Source organism: Pecten maximus, chromosome 4 (genome assembly GCF_902652985.1).
Source record: "Pecten maximus chromosome 4, xPecMax1.1, whole genome shotgun sequence".
In the NCBI taxonomy this organism is placed as follows: domain Eukaryota; kingdom Metazoa; phylum Mollusca; class Bivalvia; order Pectinida; family Pectinidae; genus Pecten; species Pecten maximus.
Genome location: NC_047018.1, coordinates 3,399,836 through 3,426,376, shown reverse-complemented (window position 1 = coordinate 3,426,376; position 26,541 = coordinate 3,399,836). Strand labels below are relative to the sequence as shown.

General features: G+C 38.6%; 1 protein-coding gene across 13 annotated transcripts in view; it reads left to right on the top strand.

The window, feature by feature from the left end:
• LOC117324986 (rho GTPase-activating protein 45-like) overlaps positions 1 to 26,063 on the top strand; it is a 65,307-nt gene extending 39,244 nt beyond the window's left edge. Inside the window, exons 30-33 of one of the 13 annotated variants that reach the window (XM_033880847.1) lie at positions 14,970 to 20,599; positions 20,631 to 20,752; positions 20,993 to 21,178; positions 21,239 to 26,063. In XM_033880847.1, coding sequence (XP_033736738.1) covers positions 14,970 to 18,379 — 3,410 coding nt within the window. In that variant the 3' untranslated portion in view covers positions 18,380 to 20,599; positions 20,631 to 20,752; positions 20,993 to 21,178; positions 21,239 to 26,063. Of the gene's footprint in view, positions 1 to 1,022; positions 1,143 to 1,600; positions 1,677 to 5,402; positions 5,438 to 14,969; positions 20,753 to 20,992; positions 21,210 to 21,238 lie in introns of those variants that run through there. The other 12 variants (XM_033880843.1, XM_033880841.1, XM_033880851.1 and 9 more) reach the window with 12 other exon arrangements.
• The last annotated feature ends 478 nt before the right edge of the window (positions 26,064 to 26,541 follow it).

Sequence of the window (26,541 nt, the reverse complement as noted above, 5' to 3'; positions counted from 1 at the left end):
GATACTAAAAATATGTAATTGAAAATTTAACATTTTGAAAAACTATTTAACTTTTATGATCATGGAGAGTCTTCTATAAGGTTTTAACCTTTTAACCTTCAAACAACTCTGCTAACAAAGTGTTCAGTAGGTTATGCTGTGTAAATTGTGATATACACTAAGATGAGGACTAACACAAAATCATGGTAAAATTGATGAGAAAACTGCATGAATAAACAAATACAAATTGCTATATCTGTTCTCCCCACAGACAGTACCTTAATACACAGCTCACCAAGTCAAAGCAGGTCAAAGACATATCTGTCTGAGTGCTTTTAAATGGCATTGTGTAGTTGATTTAGTATTTGCTATGATTGAAATTTTTATTATTATTTGATGTATTTGGGTACTGCTTTGGTAACGAACAAGGACATACCATATATGTTATTGCATAATTGCTAATATTTAATTATTGTAATACTGGTAGGCGACCAAGAGGATTTACATATTAATAAAACACTTTACAGTGTGTTGTAATGTTAACATTAGCTGCATTGTGAGATCATCGTGCATCGCTGTAACTAAAGGATAGCTGCATTGTGAGATCATCATGCATCGCTGTAACTAAAGGATTGATCAGTAATCTACATGTAGTACATCTCATATGTCGTCCCGTTCTCCACAGTGGTGTCATAATAGTCCATTTCTCTCTTAAAATCTGCCCTTTGGCATATGATGTCCATTTGTATAAAAACAGAGAATCTTCCAAGGAAATGTACATTGTGCTTTTTGACATTTTTCTCGGATTATTAAATTTTCTTTAAAATCAGATCATTCACTTTATCTGGTTCATAAAGAAAAAGCATGGTACCTCTCTTTTGATTAAAAATCCAGGTCTCATTGGATTAGAAATAATTCCTGATAAATTACTGTAGGAAGTAGTACCTGTATTAGTACTATGTTGACACCACTATGAGATGGGCGTCTCCGCATGATGCAATGCTTGGTAGTAACATCTTGTATGGATGTGGCCCACTTTTCAGACGAAGACGAGGGAGATGTAGATATACAATCTGATGATGAATTACCCGACACACTGCTTCCTGATGACTCCCACCCCCCAAATACTAAACAGGCCATACCTACTGTATCCTGTCAGCAAGGTAGGAGGACTGTCCCGCCCCGAGGATGGAGGGCACATGTTAGTCCCTGTATCCTGTATATGTGTGGGGTTTGGTTCAGGTTATGTAGTCAGTATATATACTACGTACAAAGTCTTGGTGTAGGGTATACTTACTACAGAACAGGGATTACAGTATTATCTTACAGGTAAAGGGTCCTTCATTGTAATATTCTATATCAATGTACTGTATCCATTATCTTGAATATCCTTATTCAAATTGTACAGAAAGTTATACTTTATTGGTTATATTAAGATTAAAAGTAATTCAAATCATAGCATAGATCATTTTGAGTTTCATTTGCTTGATAATCTTCTTTCCTCTAGAAGTTTGATTACCAGACTAAGAATATATGTTGACTACCTGGGGTGTCCAATGCATGGCGGCCATTGGCGGTCTGTGTGTGTGTTATTATACCATTGTTTTGGAATGTTCTGTAGGTGAGCCTGTCGTAGCGGAGGACCTGGACACGCATGCTCCCATTGTTTGTACCATAGTCTCCAGTATCTAGAAAAGGTAGTCGGCTTACCATTGTGTAGAGAGTAACCTTCACCTTTCAAATAATGTTCACCTGTGTGCTGCGAAGCTACAAATAACCACCATTGTAGTGTTGCTAGGTTACAAGTAACCACCATTATAGTGTTGCTAGGTTACAAGTAACAACCATTATAATGTTGCTAGGTTACAGGTAACCACCATTGTAGTGTTGCTAGGTTACAAGTAACCACCATTATAGTATTGCTAGGTTACAAGTAACCACCATTATAATGTTGCTAGGTTACAAGTAACCACCATTATAATGTTGCTAGGTTACAAGTAACCACCATTATATGTGTTGCTAGGTTACAGGTAACCACCATTATAGTGTTGTTAGGTTACATGTAACCACCATTATAGTGTTGCTAGGTTACAAGTAACCACCATTATAGTGTTGTTAGGTTACAGGTAACCACCATTATAGTGCAATGAGGTTTGTAATTTGTGACCTTCACCTTTGTTTTTACATTGTAATGAGTAACCTTCACCTTTAGTTGCCAGCTGTATTGTGAGCACTGCACCTTGCTACCTCATTATCATGGTTACTGTTTGTGTACTGTGTGTTGGATATGGTTTTAACTGATGTTGGTTTGGACTTTTGTTGATTTATGACCTTGGGGAGACAGTAACTCAGTTCTAACTCTTCATAGTCATAACTCTTTACATTCTATTCTCTGTATTAATGATTGATAGGGCTGTCTTAGATTTTTTGTGATTTTGAAAATTGTTTTCATTGACTAAACAACCACTGGTTCTACAAAAAAGTGTTGTTCACTGTATCTTTATACTAGTGAGGTGGTGCTGTGTTTATATACATCCAGGAGGTGGTGGTACCAGCTGTATGTCTTTTTATCTATATACATTCTAGAGTACTTAGGAGGTGATGGTATTATCATAGCTATACCAGTATATTTTTACACTAACACTACAGTTTTCCTTTATAACATTGATGCCTGTTCGCTTGCAATTGTAAAAAGATTGTAAACTTTATGCTGTTCATAATTATTAATCATAAAATTTGTCTTATTTTTCTTTTGAATCCTAAAAGTATTTTAAAAGATGAACAATAATCTGGTCCTTTTTACTTTGCATGGGTCAATCATATGTGTTCTTTTTTACAGTTCACATACTGGTAGATTTTCCTGAAGGAAAATATTCAGGCCTTCATCCTGAAGATTCAATAGCCATACATACCCTTTACTTTTCTAAAAGTAAGGTTACATTGAGTCCTACATACCCTTTACATTCTATGAGTAAGGTTACATTGAGTCATACATGTCCTTTACATTCTATGAGTAAGGTTACATTGAGTCATACATGCCCTTTACAATCTATAAGTAAGGTTACATTGAGTCATACATGCCCTTTACATTCTATGAGTAAGGTTACATTGAGTCATACATGCCCTTTACATTCTATGAGTAAGGTTACATTGAGTCCTACATGCCCTTTACAATCTATAAGTAAGGTTACATTGAGCCATACATACCCTTTACATTCTATGAATAAGGTTACATTGAGCCATACATACCCTTTACATTCTATGAGTAAGGTTACATTGAGTCATACATGCCCTTTACATTCTATGAGTAAGGTTACATTGAGTCATACATGCCCTTTACATTCTATGAGTAAGGTTACATTGAGTCATACATGCCCTTTACATTCTATGAGTAAGGTTACATTGAGTCATACATGCCCTTTACATTCTATGAGTAAGGTTACATTGAGTCATACATACCCTTTACATTCTATGAGTAAGGTTACATTGAGTCATACATGCCCTTTACATTCTATGAGTAAGGTTACATTAAGTCATACATGCCCTTTACATTCTATGAGTAAGGTTACATTGAGCCATACATGCCCTTTACATTCTATGAGTAAGGTTACATTGAGTCATACATATCAATCTACTTTTTGTTATCATTTAGACAGTTCTTTGGGATGGTACTATGTCATAAAAATTATTTGTGAAGTAAGAAGATGTATGATATTCCTTTAAACAAATTGAGAACATTTTTTGTTCAACTGGCCCAAAGGGCTGGTTAGGTTATGCCATGGCCTGTTGTCTGTCTGTCATCTGTCAACATTTGCTTTAAATAGCTACTTGTCAAAAAGTCCTGAATGTCTTTGAACCAAATTTAGTCAGAAAGATACGTTGGGGAAGGGAGCCCAATAGAAGTAAGTCCTTTTAATCGTTACTTGTATTTTTGAAGCCGTTGAGATCCCCACCCCATAACCATAAATAGTATTGTTGGACATCAAGAAATTAACACAATCCAAATGTCAAAAAATAGGCCCTCGGGTCTTTCCCCACCCCAAAAGACTTAATTTCTTGGTTATATATTTGAAGCGGAGTGCCCAGATAGCAACAGGAATCAAACTTGGGTCTCGGGTGCGATAAGCCACGGCTCTACCTCCTGAGCCGAAGAAGCATGCTCCGTCAGCTGAGTGACAGAGACCACATTTAATAAACACTATATATACAAGCCACGCCGATCCATTCCTTTCACACAAATATAGCATTGTTGGACATCAAGAGATAAAGACAATCCTGATGTAAAGGCCAAGGGTCTTCCCCACCCCAAGGGACTTATGTTGTGAAAAAACACAATCATGTTGTGAAAACAATACCTGGGGTCTTTTCACACTCCTAGGGAGTCTGGACTTCATTTCTTGGTTATGTTTTTAAAGCAGTTGGGAGCCCGACCCGGTAACCATATATAGCATTGTTCAACATCAACAAATAAAGCTATTAACAAATTGAACATAAACATTATTTTGAGGTGAGCCATACAGGCCCTCTGGGCCTCTTTTATATGATTTGTTTGGGTTGTGCCTACAATAAATTATTGGCACAGACATCAGATTATAACCAGGTAATCTCCTATCTCAGCAGAGGTGTAGGCCATACTGTGAAGAAGCCCTCTATATGTTATTTCACCTCACTTTATCACAAGGGTGACATTTTTTTGGAGTTTAACAAGTTACTAACAGTTGTTATATGTTGGATAAGTCGTGATTACCTGCATAACAGCCTGCTTTAAGGTAGTAATATAAGCTGGCAGTAGTTGTCAGAATAACCATGGCTGTGTTTGTTTGACGTTTATGTGAACATGTTGAAATGTAGTCCACAGATTGTTTGACCGGTATGTGAACATGTTGAAATGTAGTCCACAGATTGTTTGACCGGTATGTGAACATGTTGAAATGTAGTCCACTCATTGTTTGACCTGTATGTGAACATGTTGAAATGTAGTCCACTCATTGTTTGACCGGTATGTGAACATGTTGAAATGTAGTCCACAGATTGTTTGACTGGTTTGTGAACATGTTGAAATGTAGTCCACAGATTGTTTGACCGGTATGTGAACATGTTGAAATGTAGTCCACTCATTGTTTGACCGGTATGTGAACATGTTGAAATGTAGTCCACTCATTGTTTGACCGGTATGTGAACATATTGAAATGTAGTCCACTCATTGTTTGACCTGTATGTGAACATGTTGAAATGTAGTCCACTCATTGTTTGACCGGTATGTGAACATGTTGAAATGTAGTCCACAAATTGTTTGACCGGTTTGTGAACATGTTGAAATGTAGTCCACAGATTGTTTGACCCATACTTACTTGTGGAGATGTAGTCCATTCGTTGTTTGTAATATTTTAATGAGCATGTTGTATTTATTGTTTTATTTACAGTCCAGCTTGAGTGCTATGGTCTCTTGTATTAGAGAGTAAGTTAACACTATTGTAAATAATATATTACACCCCCATGTATCCCCCAAACCCCTCCAGACTGTACTACACGTCTGTTGTCTTAGGATTACAGGACACGTCATTCCTCCATACAACACATGTAGAACTCTGCTTCAACATTCACATTAGGAAGTGGAACACACTGCTAAAATTACAATAAACTATGCCATGATATATCTAGAATTTTGGATGACGGTTGAATTTTCTGTGTAGATAAGATAGAATTTGATGTTGTTTTGAGAATGATTTGTCCTGTTGTCTGAATACATGCATGATGGAAGAACAAAAGTATAATCCACTCTATTCGGCAGTAATATTAACCTTAATCTCTAAACATGTACAGTGTACTTAGACATACGGTATCTGTGTCCAGCTGTATTATATCTGAATGTAACAACAAAAAGTGGCAAATACCACTTACATGTGTGTATATAAGGTGTTGGTGTGTACTAGTGATGACAGGTACAGTACCAGTATATATACTGTATATAAGGTGTTGGTATGTACTAGTGATGACAGGTACAGTACCAGTATATATACTGTATATAAGGTGTTGGTATGTACTAGCGAAGACAGGTACAGTACCAGTATTTATCCTGCAACTGCCACCGCATTGTCGGAATACACCCACCATATATATTTTTGCTGTATACGGCAGTGACAGGAAAACAGCTGTATTTTGGAACTAAGCATGTGCGTCAATTCGATTGACCTACTTCAAAGTGAAACAGTGTTTAAAAGGCGAACATATTTCTATCATTTTTGACACCATTTCACTTCAAAATTATTATTTTTTGATGATTATTTTTTATGACTGTTGCAGGATAAATAGAATACATGGTCAGTGTCTTAAAATATATGCTGTATTTTTGGCTCGGGACAGAAAGACAAAAGTGGCTCGCCAAGGCTCACCACTTTTGTCTTTCTTTACCCTCGCCAAAATACAGCTTATATTTTAAGACACTGACTATGTATTCTCTATATATACTGGATATAGGAAATGGGTGGTACTCCCAAGGTGTTTACAAATACCATGTACATGTCTGTATATAATGTATAAGGTGTTGGTGTGTACTAACGAAAACAGGTACAGTACCAGTATATATACTGTATATAAGGTATTGGTGTACTAACGAAAACAGGTACAGTACGAGTATATATACTGGATATAGGAAATGGGTGGTTCTCCCAAGGTGTTTACTAATGATCAAAGTGATCCACACACATATTACAATAACATGATTTACACTTTCTACAGGAGATATTTAGATGTAATGATGTATATGATTACCATTATATATATATATGATTACCGTTACATATATATATAATTACCAGTATTCTGTTTACCTGTTAATCCCTATTGTGATCATAGTGTTACAGGCTATTGAGTCAGTCTAGTCATCGCTGTATGTGTTGGTACGAGAAGTAGTAGTCTAGTCATCACTGTATGTGTTGGTACGAGAAGTAGTAGTCTAGTCATCGCTGTATGTGTTGGTACGAGAAGTATTAGTCTAGTCATCGCTGTATGTGTTGGTACGAGAAGTAGTAGTCTAGTCATCGCTGTATGTGTTGGTACGAGAAGTAGTAGTCTAGTCATCGCTGTATGTGTTGGTACGAGAAGTAGTAGTCTAGTCATCACTGTATGTGTTGGTACGAGAAGTAGTAGTCTAGTCATCGCTGTATGTGTTGGTACGAGAAGTAGTAGTCTAGTCATCGCTGTATGTGTTGGTACGAGAAGTAGTACTCGAGTCATCGCTGTATGTGTTGGTACGAGAAGTAGTAGTCTAGTCATCACTGTATGTGTTGGTACGAGAAGTAGTAGTCAAGTCATCACTGTAAGTGTTGGTACGAGAAGTAGTAGTCAAGTCATCACTGTATGTGTTGGTACGAGAAGTAGTAGTCTAGTCATCACTGTATGTGTTGGTACGAGAAGTAGTAGTCTAGTCATCACTGTATGTGTTGGTACGAGAAGTAGTAGTCTAGTCATCACTGTATGTGTTGGTACGAGAAGTAGTAGTCTAGTCATCACTGTATGTGTTGTAACAGAAGTAGTAGTCTAGTCATCACTGTATGTGTTGGTACAAGAAGTAGTAGTCTAGTCATCACTGTATGTGTTGGTACGAGAAGTAGTAGTCTAGTCATCGCTGTATGTGTTGGTACGAGAAGTAGTAGTCTAGTCATCACTGTATGTGTTGGTACGAGAAGTAGTAGTCTAGTCATCACTGTATGTGTTGTAACAGAAGTAGTAGTCTAGTCATCACTGTATGTGTTGGTACGAGAAGTAGTAGTCTAGTCATCACTGTATGTGTTGGTACGAGAAGTAGTAGTCTAGTCATCACTGTATGTGTTGGTACGAGAAGTAGTAGTCTAGTCATCACTGTATGTGTTGGTACGAGAAGTAGTAGTCTAGTCATCACTGTATGTGTTGGTACGAGAAGTAGTAGTCTAGTCATCGCTGTATGTGTTGGTACGAGAAGTAGTAGTCTAGTCATCACTGTATGTTTTGGTACGAGAAGTAGTAGTCTAGTCATCGCTGTGTGTGTTGGTACGAGAAGTAGTAGTCTAGTCATCACTGTATGTGTTGGTACGAGAAGTAGTAGTCTAGTCATCGCTGTATGTGTTGGTACGAGAAGTAGTAGTCTAGTCATCACTGTATGTTTTGGTACGAGAAGTAGTAGTCTAGTCATCGCTGTGTGTGTTGGTACGAGAAGTAGTAGTCTAGTCATCACTGTATGTGTTGGTACGAGAAGTAGTAGTCTAGTCATCACTGTATGTGTTGGTACGAGAAGTAGTAGTCAAGTCATCGCTGTAGGTGTTGGTACGAGAAGTAGTAGTCAAGTCATCGCTGTATGTGTTGGTACGAGAAGTAGTAGTCTAGTCATCACTGTATGTGTTGGTACGAGAAGTAGTAGTCTAGTCATCACTGTATGTGTTGGTACGAGAAGTAGTAGTCTAGTCATCGCTGTATGTGTTGGTACGAGAAGTAGTAGTCTAGTCATCGCTGTATGTGTTGTAACAGAAGTAGTAGTCTAGTCATCACTGTATGTGTTGGTACGAGAAGTAGTAGTCTAGTCATCACTGTATGTGTTGGTACGAGAAGTAGTAGTCAAGTCATCGCTGTAGGTGTTGGTACGAGAAGTAGTGGTCTAGTCATCACTGTATGTGTTGGTACGAGAAGTAGTAGTCTAGTCATCACTGTATGTGTTGGTACGAGAAGTAGTAGTCAAGTCATCACTGTATGTGTTGGTATGAGAAGTAGTAGTCTAGTCATCACTGTATGTGTTGGTACGAGAAGTAGTAGTCAAGTCATCACTGTATGTGTTGGTATGAGAAGTAGTAGTCAAGTCATCACTGTATGTGTTGGTATGAGAAGTAGTAGTCAAGTCATCGCTGTATGTGTTGGTACGAGAAGTAGTAGTCTAGTCATCACTGTATGTGTTGGTACGAGAAGTAGTACTCAAGTCATCACTGTATGTGTTGGTACGAGAAGTAGTAGTCAAGTCATCGCTGTATGTGTTGGTACGAGAAGTAGTAGTCAAGTCATCACTGTATGTGTTGGTATGAGAAGTAGTAGTCTAGTCATCGCTGTATGTGTTGGTACGAGAAGTAGTAGTCTAGTCATCGCTGTATGTGTTGGTACGAGAAGTAGTAGTCAAGTCATCGCTGTATGTGTTCGTACGAGAAGTAGTAATCAAGTCATCACTGTAGGTGTTGGTACGAGAAGTAGTAGTCAAGTCATCGCTGTATGTGTTGGTACGAGAAGTAGTAATCAAGTCATCACTGTAGGTGTTGGTAGGAGAAGTAGTTGTCTAGTCATCGCTGTATGTGTTGGTACGAGAAGTAGTAGTCAAGTCATCACTGTATGTGTTGGTACGAGAAGTAGTAGTCTAGTCATCGCTGTATGTGTTGGTACGAGAAGTAGTAGTCTAGTCATCGCTGTATGTGTTGGTACGAGAAGTAGTTGTCTAGTCATCGCTGTATGTGTTGGTACGAGAAGTAGTAGTCTAGTCATCGCTGTATGTGTTGGTACGAGAAGTAGTAGTCAAGTCATCGCTGTATGTTTTGGTACGAGAAGTAGTAGTCTAGTCATCACTGCATGTGTTGGTACGAGAAGTAGTACTCAAGTCATCGCTGTATGTGTTGGTACGAGAAGTAGTACTCAAGTCATCGCTGTATTTGTTGGTACGAGAAGTAGTTGTCTAGTCATCGCTGTATGTGTTGGTACGAGAAGTAGTAGTCTAGTCATCGCTGTATGTGTTGGTACGAGAAGTAGTAGTCTAGTCATCGCTGTATGTGTTGGTACGAGAAGTAGTAGTCAAGTCATCACTGTATGTGTTGGTACGAGAAGTAGTAGTCTAGTCATCGCTGTATGTGTTGGTACGAGAAGTAGTACTCAAGTCATCGCTGTATGTGTTGGTACGAGAAGTAGTAGTCTAGTCATCACTGTATGTGTTGGTACGAGAAGTAGTAGTCAAGTCATCACTGTATGTGTTGGTACGAGAAGTAGTAGTCTAGTCATCACTGTATGTGTTGGTACGAGAAGTAGTAGTCTAGTCATCACTGTATGTGTTGGTACGAGAAGTAGTAGTCTAGTCATCACTGTATGTGTTGGTACGAGAAGTAGTAGTCTAGTCATCACTGTATGTGTTGGTACGAGAAGTAGTAGTCTAGTCATCGCGGTATGTGTTGGTACGAGAAGTAGTAGTCTAGTCATCGCTGTATGTGTTTGTACGAGAAGTAGTAGTCTAGTCATCGCTGTATGTGTTGGTACGAGAAGTAGTAGTCTAGTCATCGCTGTATGTGTTGGTACGAGAAGTAGTAGTCAAGTCATCGCTGTATGTGTTGGTACGAGAAGTAGTAGTCTAGTCATCGCTGTATGTGTTGGTACGAGAAGTAGTAGTCTAGTCATCGCTGTATGTGTTGGTACGAGAAGTAGTAGTCTAGTCATCACTGTATGTGTTGGTACGAGAAGTAGTAGTCTAGTCATCACTGTGTGTGTTGGTACGAGAAGTAGTAGTCAAGTCATCACTGTATGTGTTGGTACGAGAAGTAGTAGTCTAGTCATCACTGTATGTGTTGGTACGAGAAGTAGTAGTCTAGTCATCACTGTATGTGTTGGTACGAGAAGTAGTAGTCTAGTCATCGCTGTATGTGTTGGTACGAGAAGTAGTAGTCTAGTCATCACTGTATGTGTTGGTACGAGAAGTAGTAGTCAAGTCATCGCTGTAGGTGTTGGTACGAGAAGTAGTGGTCTAGTCATCACTGTATGTGTTGGTACGAGAAGTAGTAGTCTAGTCATCGCTGTATTTGTTGGTACGAGAAGTAGTAGTCTAGTCATCACTGTAGGTGTTGGTACGAGAAGTAGTAGTCTAGTCATCACTGTATGTGTTGGTACGAGAAGTAGTAGTCTAGTCATCACTGTATGTGTTGGTACGAGAAGTAGTAGTCTAGTCATCGCTGTATGTGTTGGTACGAGAAGTAGTAGTCTAGTCATCACTGTATGTGTTGGTACGAGAAGTAGTAGTCTAGTCATCACTGTAGGTGTTGGTACGAGAAGTAGTAGTCTAGTCATCACTGTATGTGTTGGTACGAGAAGTAGTAGTCAAGTCATCGCTGTAGGTGTTGGTACGAGAAGTAGTGGTCTAGTCATCACTGTATGTGTTGGTACGAGAAGTAGTAGTCTAGTCATCGCTGTATTTGTTGGTACGAGAAGTAGTAGTCTAGTCATCACTGTAGGTGTTGGTACGAGAAGTAGTAGTCTAGTCATCACTGTATGTGTTGGTACGAGAAGTAGTAGTCTAGTCATCACTGTATGTGTTGGTACGAGGAGTAGTAGTCTAGTCATCGCTGTATGTGTTGGTACGAGAAGTAGTAGTCTAGTCATCACTGTATGTGTTGGTACGAGAAGTAGTAGTCTAGTCATCGCTGTATGTGTTGGTACGAGAAGTAGTACTCGAGTCATCGCTGTATGTGTTGGTACGAGAAGTAGTACTCGAGTCATCGCTGTATGTGTTGGTACGAGAAGTAGTAGTCTAGTCATCACTGTATGTGTTGGTACGAGAAGTAGTAGTCTAGTCATCACTGTATGTGTTGGTACGAGAAGTAGTAGTCAAGTCATCGCTGTAGGTGTTGGTACGAGAAGTAGTGGTCTAGTCATCACTGTATGTGTTGGTACGAGAAGTAGTAGTCTAGTCATCGCTGTATTTGTTGGTACGAGAAGTAGTGGTCTAGTCATCGCTGTGTGTGTTGGTACGAGAAGTAGTAGTCTAGTCATCACTGTATGTGTTGGTACGAGAAGTAGTAGTCTAGTCATCACTGTATGTGTTGGTACGAGAAGTAGTACTCGAGTCATCGCTGTATGTGTTGGTACGAGAAGTAGTAGTCTAGTCATCACTGTATGTGTTGGTACGAGAAGTAGTAGTCAAGTCATCACTGTATGTGTTGGTAGGAGAAGTAGTAGTCAAGTCATCGCTGTATGTGTTGGTACGAGAAGTAGTAGTCTAGTCATCACTGTATGTGTTGGTACGAGAAGTAGTAGTCTAGTCATCGCTGTATGTGTTGGTACGAGAAGTAGTAGTCAAGTCATCACTGTATGTGTTGGTATGAGAAGTAGTAGTCTAGTCATCACTGTATGTGTTGGTACGAGAAGTAGTAGTCTAGTCATCACTGTATGTGTTGGTACGAGAAGTAGTAGTCTAGTCATCACTGTAGGTGTTGGTACGAGAAGTAGTAGTCTAGTCATCGCTGTATGTGTTGGTACGAGAAGTAGTAGTCTAGTCATCACTGTATGTGTTGGTACGAGAAGTAGTAGTCTAGTCATCACTGTATGTGTTGGTACGAGATAAGTAGTCTAGTCATCACTGTATGTGTTGGTACGAGAAGTAGTAGTCTAGTCATCACTGTATGTGTTGGTACGAGATAAGTAGTAGTCTAGTCATCACTGTATGTGTTGGTACGAGAAGTAGTAGTCTAGTCATCACTGTATGTGTTGGTACGAGATAAGTAGTAGTCTAGTCATCGCTGTATGTGTTGGTACGAGAAGTAGTAGTCTAGTCATCACTGTATGTGTTGGTACGAGAAGTAGTAATCAAGTCATCGCTGTATGTGTTGGTACGAGAAGTAGTACTCAAGTCATCGCTGTATGTGTTGGTACGAGAAGTAGTAGTCTAGTCATCACTGTATGTGTTGGTACGAGAAGTAGTAGTCTAGTCATCACTGTATGTGTTGGTACGAGAAGTAGTACTCGAGTCATCGCTGTATGTGTTGGTACGAGAAGTAGTAGTCTAGTCATCACTGTATGTGTTGTATCAGAAGTAGTTTCCCAACATTCATTTTAATGTTTGTGTATACTGATAATCACACCAACAAAATTTTTTTTATAACTAGAAAGTTATGACATTCCATTTTGAGTATGTGTGTTGATTACATGGGTTATAATGTACCATTACATTAATCAAATATACTCTTTTATCCCCAAAAGGTATTCTGTAGAAACATATCCTGCATGTATTTCAATAATTATATTTAAGTATTATGTACATGTATTTCTATACAGGTATATTATACCAGTGATTTGTTTACAACAAAGCTACATATGATCAGTTGTTTAATTTGTTTATTTTTCTAGCACAACAGCATTTTGAATATTTAAGTATAGGTCTGTTTAACAATTTGCTAATCATCACAGAACAAGTGGTTAATGCCTAAATATACAGTTAGGGCATGTAGGGTCACTAGAGTGAGGAAATAAATGTGTTTTATCGTAAGACATTTAATATGCAACTGTATGAAAATTGTATCTGGTGACTGTATATTTTATATAAATGCTTGTGGTGTAATATTAGTGATGACAGTCATATACTATTACTGAAAATTTGAGTCATTGGATAATTTTTGCATCAGCATCTCTGACAACAAGATACTTGTGTGCATTGCATACCATTACAATAGTGTATTTATCACATGCCTGTAATATCACTTTTTATACTGCTAAAATTCTGCCTGGATTCTAGTGAAATATAGTATACAAGAATGCTCCAATTCATGAGTAAGAATGAATGATATAAACACATCATTTATGGTAGAATGTAGTTGATATGCCTTTCTCGATAGATTTGAGAATGCGAAAAAACCAGCAATGTAACATTGTACCCACATGGTCGTTGTAGGTAAAAAAGTGTACACCCTTAGCCATCGGTCATCTTAGACCAGTGCTGGTAAGCCACATTGACCGCTGACTGACCATAGCTGCTGGCCAGAGCATGTGGAATGACCTATAGACTGATTTTTGTATGATGTCCTGCATGCCAGCTAGATAGTACCAAAACTATGATTGTACTATAATAGACGGACAGCGGCAAGATTGAAAAATATTTTTGTCATATTATCCTGTTTGCACCAATATCTATAAATACAGAATTTTATGATGGTCTCTTTTTAGGGTTTAACATTGGTATTTCAATAATGTCCCATGACATGGAAGAAAAAAAAATAACGACAATTAATTCTGTTTTTAACAGATTAAACAACTGAAGTTAATAAATTTTGATTCATGAAAAAAATATTGTGTTTGCTAATCTAGATGGCATGCCAGAGGATACAACTTCTCCAGGGAATGGCCTTTAATCTTTTCTAACGTCGCAGTCCCTAAATAATGCTATAAACATATATTACCCGTAAAGCTTCATGTAATTTCACCTTGTCATCCACAATTTTCCTAATCAACGTGAAGCATAGTGTTTTCGTACATGTTAGCTATTTATCATTTTACCAGTATTCTGTGGAACAGAGTCATACATTACATACATATTTAGTCATATAACTTAGCAAGAGATATGGGACATAGAGGATGGCAGATAAGCTATGATATTGAAGTAACCAACCTACAGCAGCACACTGCCACACAAACACCTCACACATATTACTAGATAGCCACATACCAAGTCTTCTGAAAATGTTGGATATATATATGTATTTTTATACATCCGGAGTGAAAGATTTAAACCCTTTGTTTTTAAAGGAAACAATAGGGTGAAAAGCTCCATGTGATTAACAGATTTGTGTTGATCCTATTGTTGCTGTATGGGGTGTGTGTAATGTTTTTCAGTGTTTATTGCTGCTTTGTCTTTGGTTTACCATGCACCTTATAGTACAATGGCACTATATTGTTCCCAACAAACATGCAAATAACATACTTAAGAAAGCTTCAGTTATCCCTCTGCGTTTTGTTGTACGTATTCAGATATACGTGTAAATTTTAAGTAATCTGTATTACATTGAATTTTCTCTCTATTTTCATTCTATTTTCCATCTCAGCTCTTTAACTGGTCCTCTTTAAAGATGTCTTACTTTGAACAGTGCCTATTTCACTGTCTGTTTGAATCTGTTTAGTTAAATTGATACTATCAGAATTGTAAATTTCAAATAGAACAAATGGAATCCTGTGATAAGTACCATCATGATAAAAATCATTTAGAAAACAAAACTAAAGTTTTCATTAAATTCCAGATAAAGGAAAAGCATCTGGAGGTCCAACAGAGCTAGGTACAATCAGTGCATCCAGGCCATCAACAAAGAGTGGGAAACCGTCTCCCCCTCAGCTGCTGAAACTGGCCTCCCAGCTACTCTCTCCGGGTAGCTCAAGGAAGATGGCTGTCCCCACCATCAACATCATAGACAGCAGTCCGGTAGGGGAGATCAATGTTCACGCAAGATTCCCTGCAGATTCTGACAAGACTAAAAAATCTGGGACACTGCAACCTAAGAGTTCAAGTAGCAATGCTCAAAGTTTGCTGAAGTCTGTTGGCCCTTCTATCCAGTCATCTATACAATCATTCATGTTAGCAACAGCTAAGAGTTTCGGTAGTAATGGAAGTGGCAGTAAGTCAAGTAAAGTAGATACCAGTAATTCTGATTCCAAGGCCTGTGACTCTCCTGGGGCTCTCTCTAGACAGAGTTCAAGTTCCCCATCTAGCTCCCCAAATGTATCGAGACAGAACTCCTCTTCCCCTTCAATGAGCCCCACACCTCAATCCCCACCCCTGCCTCGCTTTGAAAAGCCTTTACCCACACCCCCCTCCCCTGTTATAGGGCAACCTTCAACATCACCTCAGAACAAAGCCCCACCTCCTTCACCAACCTTTTCTAGATCACAGGAAAAGACCCCTCCTTCACCTCCGGTCTTCATTAGGCGCACAACAGCATCAGTCACAAAGCCCTCACCACCATCACCAATCTTTTCCAGGCACACAACATCTGAGAAGGTATCTCCTTCTGTTCCTAGCATATCCTCTTCAAAACCTACTCCTCCAGCAGCATCAACTTCTAAACAAACTCCTCCCTCCCCAAGTCTCTCCAACAAACCAGTATCATCTACTAAACAAACTCCTCCCTCCCCAAATCTCCCAAATAAACCAGTATCATCTACTAAACAAACTCCTCCCTCCCCAAATCTCCCAAATAAACCAGTATCATCTACTAAACAAACTCCTCCCTCCCCAAGTCTCTCCAACAAACCAGTATCATCTACTAAACAAACTCCTCCCTCCCCAAGCCTCCCAAATAAATCAGTATCATCTGCTAAACAAACTCCTCCGTCCCCTACCTTTGCTAGAAATACAATATCAGAAAAACTTATCCCAGCATCACCGTCTCTAGCCCGAGGTGTTGCCTCTATGCGATCAATTCCTTCCCCCACCCTGTCTCGTCATGCTGTTTCTGAATCAGCTATCAAATCCAAACCAGGTTCCCCAAGCTTAACGAGACAATCTGCAGTAAATAAGCCTGCCTCGTCACTATCCTCCTCCTGGTCTGCACGCACCTGGTCATCCGAGTCTAGCCAACCAAAGATGAGTTCATCTGATCCTCTACACAGTCCTAGTAGACCCTTAGACCAGAGACATACTGATACCAACACATTGTCAGCTCCTGCAGTAAAGACTCGTGTATCTCCCACCTTGTCCAGGCAGCAAGCAGTGCAGTCAGATGAGGCTGATCTCAAATTGCCTTTAACACCCACCCCTCCTCGCTTCTCCCCAGCTTTACTACGTCACTCCATGTCCGTCCAGTCATCTTTGCCCACCTCGTACGGATTACGTAAGACCAGCCCCTCCCCAACTTTGTCCAGAAAGTCTTTATCTTTATCTGATCACACAACAGGCAAGACCGGTAGGATATCGCCACGCCCCCTGTCTTCTCCGCTCCTGTTACGACAGACAGCCATCACACCTCCATTAGCTTCCTTTCAGAGTCTGAGGGACACTGCTATGGTTGGTGACAAGTTGTTCAGTAGCCGATCTGATCACTTGAAGGGTCTTACTATTAAGGAAAAGCCTGAACCTAACAATCATTGTGATGGTTCTATGTCACCAGGAGAGAGAAATACCTTCAGAGAGTGTGATCAGAAATCTAGGGTGAACCTTAGCCACGATAAACGAGCTGTGTCTGACCCTAGTTTAGGGAGAGCATCTTTGTCTGAAGACTATATGTCAAATACACCTTCTTGTGATTATGAAAGTTGTCAGACACTGTCGTTTGAGGGAGATGATACCAGTGGAAATGTTTCCATGGAAAGACCAGAGGCATCCAATAGATCTATGGAGTCCTCTAAAAGTGACCAGTCTTCCTTATCTTTCTCAAGTCACTCCTCAGCATCTGACTCGGATATTTCATCTGCTGCAAATTCAGATATGTCCCCAGAATTCAGGAAGAAACTGATATCACTACCCAGACCTCAACGAGTCCATTTGATGTCTGGAACCGGATTTCCTGACTTCTCCCCAATTCTTCCACGTCAAAAAGACTTTAATATCAAGAAAGCTGATTCCACTCCAAGTATACCTTGTGCTGCTTATCCCCTAAGTGGGAATTTGTCAGCCATGCTGAACACCCCCAGGGGAACCTGCCCTCGGACTGTTGACCAGACTGACAGTAGGTATAACTCTGTTCCTAGAAAATCCAAGTCTGTTGAGTTTCAATCCATAACTGATTCTTTATGTGCCTCCAGTAAAGATACGGAGTCTGGGCTTTCATCTGGTGTGTCCAGTCCACAGCTTTCCGGGACAAGTCAGGGTAGTAGGCCAGCACACACACGGCCATCAGTTATGCCACCAGGTCCTAGAGCTTCTCATACACAGGAGAACCTAGACCTATGTTCATCCATTAATAGTTGTCAATCTGAGGCTTTATCCAGACTTGGTATAGCATCATCCTCTAGTCAATCCCATGATCAGCCATCTGACACCCCAGCTTTGCAGGCCAAGGTCATGCCACCCCGCAAGGAGGGGCTGCTTCCTCCTGCTGATATGACTGTGATACAGGCAAGTACAGCCTTGAAAGTGTGTTCCTCCCCTTCTCTCCTGTCATCACCTTTAAAGGCCGAAGTTCTTTCTACTACACCCAAGTCCTCATCTACCACATCAGAAACAGACCCTATCTCTGCCAAGTCCTCACCTTTTGTTTCACTGACCCCTGCTCCCTCTAATTCCCCTGCTGTGACACAGAGACTTGCAGGATCTAAAGATGAAGGTCAGCCTTCTCTGACATGCACTACAGCTTCCAATTGCAGCCAAGGACTGGAAACAAAACGGAATCTGATCATAGATACTGAGCCATCTGAGGCAGTAGAAACAGATGTGTCTTCATCACCTAAATTGTCTCATATCCCAATGCCAAAAACTCCTCCAAAAACTCCCCCATCGCCTAGAGACACTCAGATTCCTGTTCCTAAGACCCCACCGACCCCAGGTAGAATTACCCCTACACCACCACCAAAGACTCCCCCTCCCCCCAAGACACCTCCACCTAGTAAGACTCCTATTTCTAAGTCCCCTCCACCATTGAAAACTCCTTCATCTCCAAAGGTTCTTCCATTTTCAAAGAGCCCACCACCTAATTTCTCCAAAAACACATTCTTCTAATAAGAATGCATATAGTTCAGCCACTAAACCAATTTCTGAAAAGACAGCCAAGTGCGACCATGTGTCTGCAGGTATAACACAAACCCCACCACCCAGACCTGCGCAGACCCTGCCTGCGGCCCCACCCACAAAGGCATTGTTACCAGATACCCCACCAGCTGTCAGTGTGCCAAGTCTTCCCCTGGTACCAGCAGTCAAAGATGTTAAGGCAAGGACTGCTAGAACCACAGTGAAGACCACAAAGTCGGCCTCCAGGGAGCCTGTCAAAGTTGTCAAGGGTCCAAGTGGCATTGTTATGGGTAAGGCAGCCATCATGCCAGGAGGCAGGGGCGCTATGCACAGGTCCATGTCAGCTGGTGGAGCAGCTGGTGGAGCAGCTGGTACAGCGAATGGCAAGCGTTCACCTGTACCTCCCTCAGTCAAACATCCTACAAAAGCTGGGGAGTCAGGCTCTGGGTGTGTTAGTCCCACACCACAAGTCTCGGGCAGAAGGACACCCACTGCTTCTGCAGACAAGAAGCCTCCTGCTGGGTCTTCATCTAGTATGGCTGGAAGGAAAACCCCGACTGGTATTGTGGCAGCATCTGGCAGGAAAACACCCACAGGGTCTTCGTCCTCTGGCTCAAGTTCTGGACGTAAGACCCCTGTTACCACAAATACTGGCAGTAAATCAGAAAAAACGTCCTGTTCTACATGTGGTAGGCGAAAGAACTCAACAACAAAGTCTGTGTCTGATGCATCTCAGCCAGTAACCCTTACAGCCTACAGGCGAGCCTCCACAGGTACCAGTGGGGTTATTTCCATAGGTGAGCCAGCCACTCAAGAGTCACCACAAACATGCAAATCTCATGAACCAAGGGAAGGTCCGAAGAAAGATGGCAAAAGTACTGGGCGTAAGGTGGCGGGAAAGACTGCAGTGTCTAGTACAAAGAAGGAAAGGTTGCCTCACGTTGTTTGATATTCTTAGACATGTACAGTATCTTAACTGGATATTTAACTTTGAAATGCTGATTTACAGGCAAGATTAGTGATTAGTGTAAAAAGGGTGTTTTACAAACTATTATTGCCACTTCCATTGACTTACGTAATGTAGCATGTCTGCCATTGTTTTTTTACTCAAGCTGTTCTTCATGTTGATTCTATATTATGATTTTTTTTTTGATATTATCTAGTGTGATGTAAGTATTACTAAATTTCATTCCGTATTCTTGATAGTTGTTTTTCTTTCTTTCTGTTTTTTATTTATTTATTATTTTCTTTTTTCTTTTTTTTTTTTTTTTTTTTTGAATTTTAACATTGAAATTTAACAGATTAATCCCAAGTGGTTAAGCTGAGTAAATGTGTTGACCTGCATTAGTGACTTCACCGTTTGTCACTGTGCAGGTTACACTACTGGTATGTAGGTCACTGGTGCATAATTTCGTGATTTGTTGCTTTGTGCATGTTATGCATAATACCGGTAAGCTCTTTACAGCAGTTTAAGAATAAGAATTGGAGTCGGAATGAAACCGGTTCTAGTTTTGTCTTATGTCTTAAATGTAAAATCTTTTATCTTTGATTATCTTCAGTTTTCCATCCATTCCAAATTAGAAATATATGAGATTGGTGTTTACGACTCTATAGATTACACACATGGATAAAAAACAAGCTTTTGTTAAGAAGGGCTCTGCTGTTAAGTTCATCACTCAGCTATTATTGTCATGATAGAAATTGCTTTTTACTCCTTGAGAAAAAAAATATCTATTGACCATGCAACTTTGTCTTTTTTTTGTTTTAAATTTCAATGATTACATTTTTTATTAGCAACTTAAAGACTGGTGAGCAATGATAATGAAATGTAATTAAATTTCACAGAAGGACCAGTGATATAGGTACATATATTTGTGTCTTTTAGCGTTTTGAAATTTATAAAGTAGTATCTTAAAATTAAACTGCGAGAAGTTGACTGCAGGAACTGGTACTGACAAGGTTGAATGTCCTACTTGTGTAGATATGTATAAGTTAATACACAGATGGTGCTGAACTACATACCTTTTGTATGGTTTGTACTAGACGATTTTAGGATGTATGATCAGTGAGAAACGAGTGAGGACATGGTTATCCTGTCATAGGGGTGTAAATCAGAAGGTTATCCTGTCATAGGGGTGTAAATCAGAAGGTTATCCTGTCATAGGGGTGTAAATCAGAAGGTTATCCTGTCATAGGGGTGTAAATCAGAAGGTTATCCTGTCATAGGGGTGCGAGTCGGAAGGTTATCCTGTCATAGGGGTGTAAATCAGAAGGTTATCCTGTCATAGGGGTGCGAGTCGGAAGGTTATCCTGTCATAGGGGTGTAAATCAGAAGGTTATCCTGTCATAGGGGTGTGAGTGAAGGTTAGCCTGTCATAGGGGTGTAAATCAGGTTATCCTGTCATAGGGGTGTAAATCAGAAGGTTATCCTGTCATAGGGGTGCGAGTCGGAAGGTTATCCTGTCATAGGGGTGTAAATCAGAAGGTTATCCTGTCATAGGGGTGCGAGTCGGAAGGTTATCCTGTCATAGGGGTGTAAATCAGAAGGTTATCCTGTCATAGGGGTGTGAGTGAAGGTTAGCCTGTCATAGGGGTGTAAATCAGGTTATCCTGTCATAGGGGTGTAAATCAGAAGGTTATCCTGTCATAGGGGTGTAAATCAGAAGGTTATCCTGTCATAGGGGTGTAAATCAGAAGGTTATCCTGTCATAGGGGTGTAAATCATAAGGTTATCCTGTCATAGGGGTGTAAATCAGAAGGTTATCCTGTCATAGGGGTGTGAGTCAGAAGGTTAGCCTGTCATAGGGGTGTAAATCAGAAGGTTATCTTGTCATAGGGGTGTGAGTGAAGGTTATCCTGTCATAGGGGTGTAAATCAGAAGGTTATCCTGTCATAGGGGTGTAAATCAGAAGGTTATCTTGTCATAGGGGTGTAAATCAGAAGGTTATCCTGTCATAGGGGTGTAAATCAGAAGGTTATCCTGTCATAGGGGTGTAAATCAGAAGGTTATCCTGTCATAGGGGTGTAAGTGAAGGTTATCCTGTCATAGGGGTGTAAGTGAAGGTTATCCTGTCAGAGGGGTGTAAATCAGAAGGTTATCCTGTCATAGGAGTGTAGGTCAAAAGGATCGCAGGGAAGGTTGTCGGACTGATGATATTGATTACTTGAGTGTAGATTGTGATGGCAGGGTAAGTTTTCTGAGTGAACAAACAATTTATTCATTTGAGGAGAAAGCAAGAATGAATGTGCCCCTGAACGAGAAATCAGGAGTGAATGTGCAGCTGAACGAGAAATCAGGAGTGAATGTGTTTGATGAGAATATAGGTGATCAAGGTGAATTACATTATGTCAGTCCTGTAATTTGTCTTGAATGCTTTTAAAATATATGGTGTTATTCAAAGAAGATTTCAGTAAGATATTTATCATACTGTAAGTTTCTGAACATGATATTATGTATAGAGTCAGACGGGACTTATTATGGTTAGGCCACCAGACTGCAATCTTTACTGCTAATATCACAATTTATCACATAATCGTTCTGTTATCCAGTAAATTCGCCCATGTAATATTTTTGTATAAGCCACTAGTGTAATATCCCCTGGTGTGTTTTTTTCACTGGCTGTGCCAGTCAGAAATTGATTGTGGCACCAGAATATAAACATTGACATTATGTCATGAATTGTGAATTGTCCAACAAATTGGTTATCTCTGTTCTATTAAATCATCCAGAATTTGGCTTTAAAGCCTGTCCAAATGTAAGTTTTCTAAGTTATGTGATAAAAAAGTATTTTAAATTTGTTTTCATTTCATGAGATTTTATGAAACAAGTCTGAGAAGTTTTATTTTTGAGAGGCTGGCTACATCATAAAATCTCATATGAAATGAAAACTTATTTATTTGATACGATCCTTTATATATATAGCTGTCCTGGCCAAACGAAACACGATCCTTTATATATATAGCTGTCCTGGCCAAACGGTAGATTGTTTGATATAATATTACCTGACAGATATACTCCTATCCTAGGGATTCAGGGACAATGATTGGGTTTGTGCACATATATTCAAACTTACAAGTTTGATGATAACTGTAAGTAGGACATTTCTAATGTGTTTAGATGTTTGTCACTTCTGTATCTTGATTAATTGTATTGTAAACGTTATTCTTGCCATAAAAATGTATGTATGGACATGAAAACCAGCCACTGAGACGCGTCTGGTTGGTGGTCGTTAAATGTTGGTATTGAAGCCTGAACACTAGAGTGCATCAATGTATAAAGCTCGTGTATCGTTACTCAAGTCAGTATGTCCTAACACTATATACTAGTTTATATCGTTAAGAACATATAGACTGAAGCCATAATTTGACTTATTGTTTGAGAATATGGTAACTTGGAATATAATAATATAAAGTGTGTCGCAATGCTATGCGTGCAATATTATGTAACTATGTAATCACAGTCATGTTTGTTATTATTGTATAAAACTTTGTAAATACAGTCTATTTATCCTATATTTTACAGATAGACCTAGTTGTGTCAAGTTTTGTACACATAGATGATGATCTGATATATATTTTGTAAGTTATTATATTGATTTATCATATTTTTTAATTTGATTCTTTTTAAAGTTTGAATGGTGTTTGAATGATTTTCTATTGCATCTTTCTCTGCGAAATATTTTTTATCATGCATTTTGCAAACATGACCAGTGAGGTTTTTTTTTATTACTTCAGCCAGCAGTGTACTGACAATGGGTTGTATTGTACTTCTCTTTTATTAAGCTTCATTTGTGCTTACTTACATTGCAAACTTTTAAACAGAAACAGCTAAAATTAAAAGCTTTTGATATAAAACAATATATTTTAAGTTCGATATTTTAATCACATCAGTTCAAAAACATATCTTTAAGAATTAACTTTTTTTCTCAACATCTATCAATCAGTTCTTACTATGTTATGGTTGTATGCTCAATACACAAATGCTCAAATGATTTTGTGTGGATTTCTTTTTAAATGTTTTTTCTTTGATCTGAATGTTACATATTATTTCTCAAGGTAATAAGGGAAAAGCTTGCATAATATAATACATATAAAGATAGGAAGCTGTCATGTAAGTTACAAGTAGTGAAACAGATATGGAAACTGTTTCTTGTAAAGTTAGACTTGGTAGATTGCCTTAATTATTAGTCTAAATTGTATAAAAAAAAAAAGCATAGAATTATCAGCCAATCAGTGTCTTCCATTACTTTACTGCATGTCAGGATGTCAGTCGTAAACAAGTTGTAAACTTCTAGTCATAACATGGTCAGTTATACCTGGTGGTCCAGTGTAGATGTGTGTTACGTATTACGTTCATATTAAAAAATGAAGCCAATTCAGGATATCTTGATTTTTACCAAGTTAGGCCTTGTGCTTCCCTCTCTTGTAACCAATTGTAATTAATTTTCAGGTATTTTGGGGAAAGACAGGTTCATATTAAGAAAAAAAATGCCCTTATGGTGACCAAAATCGGTTTTTAGTGCTACATTTTTAACATGAGAATACACATTAAGACAGTACTGTTATGTAAAGTTTTATTTTGTGTTACATATGTAATTGGACTTGGATCATTAGTCAAAGATTTTTAGATTTATTGTAATCCGTTATTGAAGGACTGTAGACTCTACTGTGTAAGTAGACGAGATGCTAGTGCTGTGATATATATATATATAGTTTTCAGATAGTGGATCAAATCTCATTAGACCGTGTGTATTACTATCATTAACAGTACACCACTCTCTAGTAACAGGGAAACCAAGTGTAAGACTTTCCTGTCTAAAATCTAAGCATATTTGTGAATGTAAAGTTTATGCATTTCTCTTTTGTGAATTGATTTCACTCAATATATATTTATGACTTAAACACTTATCATTTGATCTAAATGTCCCATTTATGAGGGATATTGAGGTAACTTTTCCTTCCACTGTAATCAATTTGAGAACATTTTCTCAAGACTTCAATGATATTACGAAAATCAGCTAGTACGACATGTAGTATCATTACCTTGGAGTAAACCTATACAAGTCTGGTGGAAGCTGTAGAATGTGATAATTAGGAAGGTAACTCATAAACAAAAATATGTTTGATGAGTTTGTATCAGTTCGGCTAAATGAGTTGGTGCAGTACTGCTCCATTGAGAACATACTGTTTCCACGGATAAGACAGTGTTAAAACACTAAACTGGTAATTCTATGTTGCTCTGGTATAATGTATGAATGGTGCTGAAACTAGACCAGCATGTTCCTCTGATCAACAAATATTCAGTAAATCAAACTAGATATGTGGCAACATTTAGGAGTACCAATGATAATTTTAAACTGACTATCCTTATCTTTGAATTGGTTTAAAATTTCTAAGCACCTAAATTTAGGAACTTACTAATCATAAAAATGTGTAGCTATAAATATGTTGTATGGTATTTTATTGATAATTTTGACTTCAAAGAGCATGGTCTTGATCATGTCCATAGTCTACTTTCTCCAAGAAGAAAAAATGTTAATAAGAGGATTTTAACATAAACTTCCATGAATCACACACTATCTTGTGTAACAAAATAATAACTAGTGTTATTGTAATACTGGGTATTCACATGTAATACGTTTTCTGTATAATGAGGGCCTGTGTAATACATGTTTTCTGTATAACGAGGGCCTGTGTAATACATGTTTTCTGTATAACGAGGGCCTGTGTAATACACGTTTTCTGTATAATGAGGGCCCGTGTAATACACGTTTTCTTTATAATGAGGGCCTGTGTAATACACGTTTTCTGTATAACGAGGGCCTGTGTAATACACGTTTTCTTTATAATGAGGGCCTTTGTAATACAGAGAAAAAAAGTTCATACATACCGGTAGGTATAAAGGATATGGATATTCAACCCTCAGGGTCATGAAATGGAGGTAAAAACTTTGGAATAACTTCAGTTTCGTCTCCCTTAGATGGGATATTGAGATCCTTCATATCCACTGATGAAATTTGTATGGTATGACCATCATAGTATTAATCTATACAGGAATACACAGTGTAACATACATGTGTAGTGTCCATATACATGTAGTGTCCGATATATTGCAGTACACTGGTAGAATTGCAGGTTTATGCTGTACACTGCAAGATATGTGTGCCAACAGTGTTATACATTAGATACACAGGTATATGTGTAAAGTGATGTGAAAATGTTGGATGCATGTTTAACATATTGATAATTTGATACAAATTGAAGTTTGTATTATCAGTAAATGTCGGACTTGTTAAGTGTCAGATATTACCAGTAAATGTCAACTTGTTAAGTGTCAGATATGTATGTGTAAGATTCAGATGGTATGTATGTATAAGTGTCAGATACACATGTATCATAGAAAATAGTCACATGTAACCTCTGTATAAGTTATATATCCTGCATTTACGTGTAGACATTGTGTAATGGGGATTGTATCGCAATATCTTTGTATTGCCAAACATAGCTGTGAGTAGTGGAGTGTATAGATTATGGTAACTGCTGGTAATCGGTCATAATCTATGTAGCTGTATAATGTAGTAGCTGTACCAGCCATTAATCAACATTGTTCTATTATGTAGTATGTGTTTTACCATCTAACACTCATTTATAAATAAATTTTATGATTATGATATATTATTATTGTTGCTGTTGTTGTTTACTTTCCATATGATATTACAAATATCATGCTGTTACCTCATAATTTCATGGAGGTCCGTAAGCTATTTTAATATTCTGTACACTCAGTCATAAAACTTCCTCGAGTAGATAATATCTAACAATTAGAGTTTACAACTTCCCTTCCTTGATCATGTCCATTTAAGTAATCTTTGTTGCTATGGGGACACTTTATATACGAGACTCGTGTCTTTGTTGCTATGGGGACACTTTATATACAATGAGACTTGTGTCTTTGTTGCTATGGGGACACATTATATACAATGAGACTCGTGTCTTTGTTGCTATGGGGACACATTATATACCATGAGACTCGTCTTTGTTGCTATGGGGACACTTTATATACAATGAGACTTGTGTCTTTGTTGCTATGGGGACACATTATATACAATGAGACTCATGTTTACTATAAACCATCGAGAAATAAGGGTAAATAA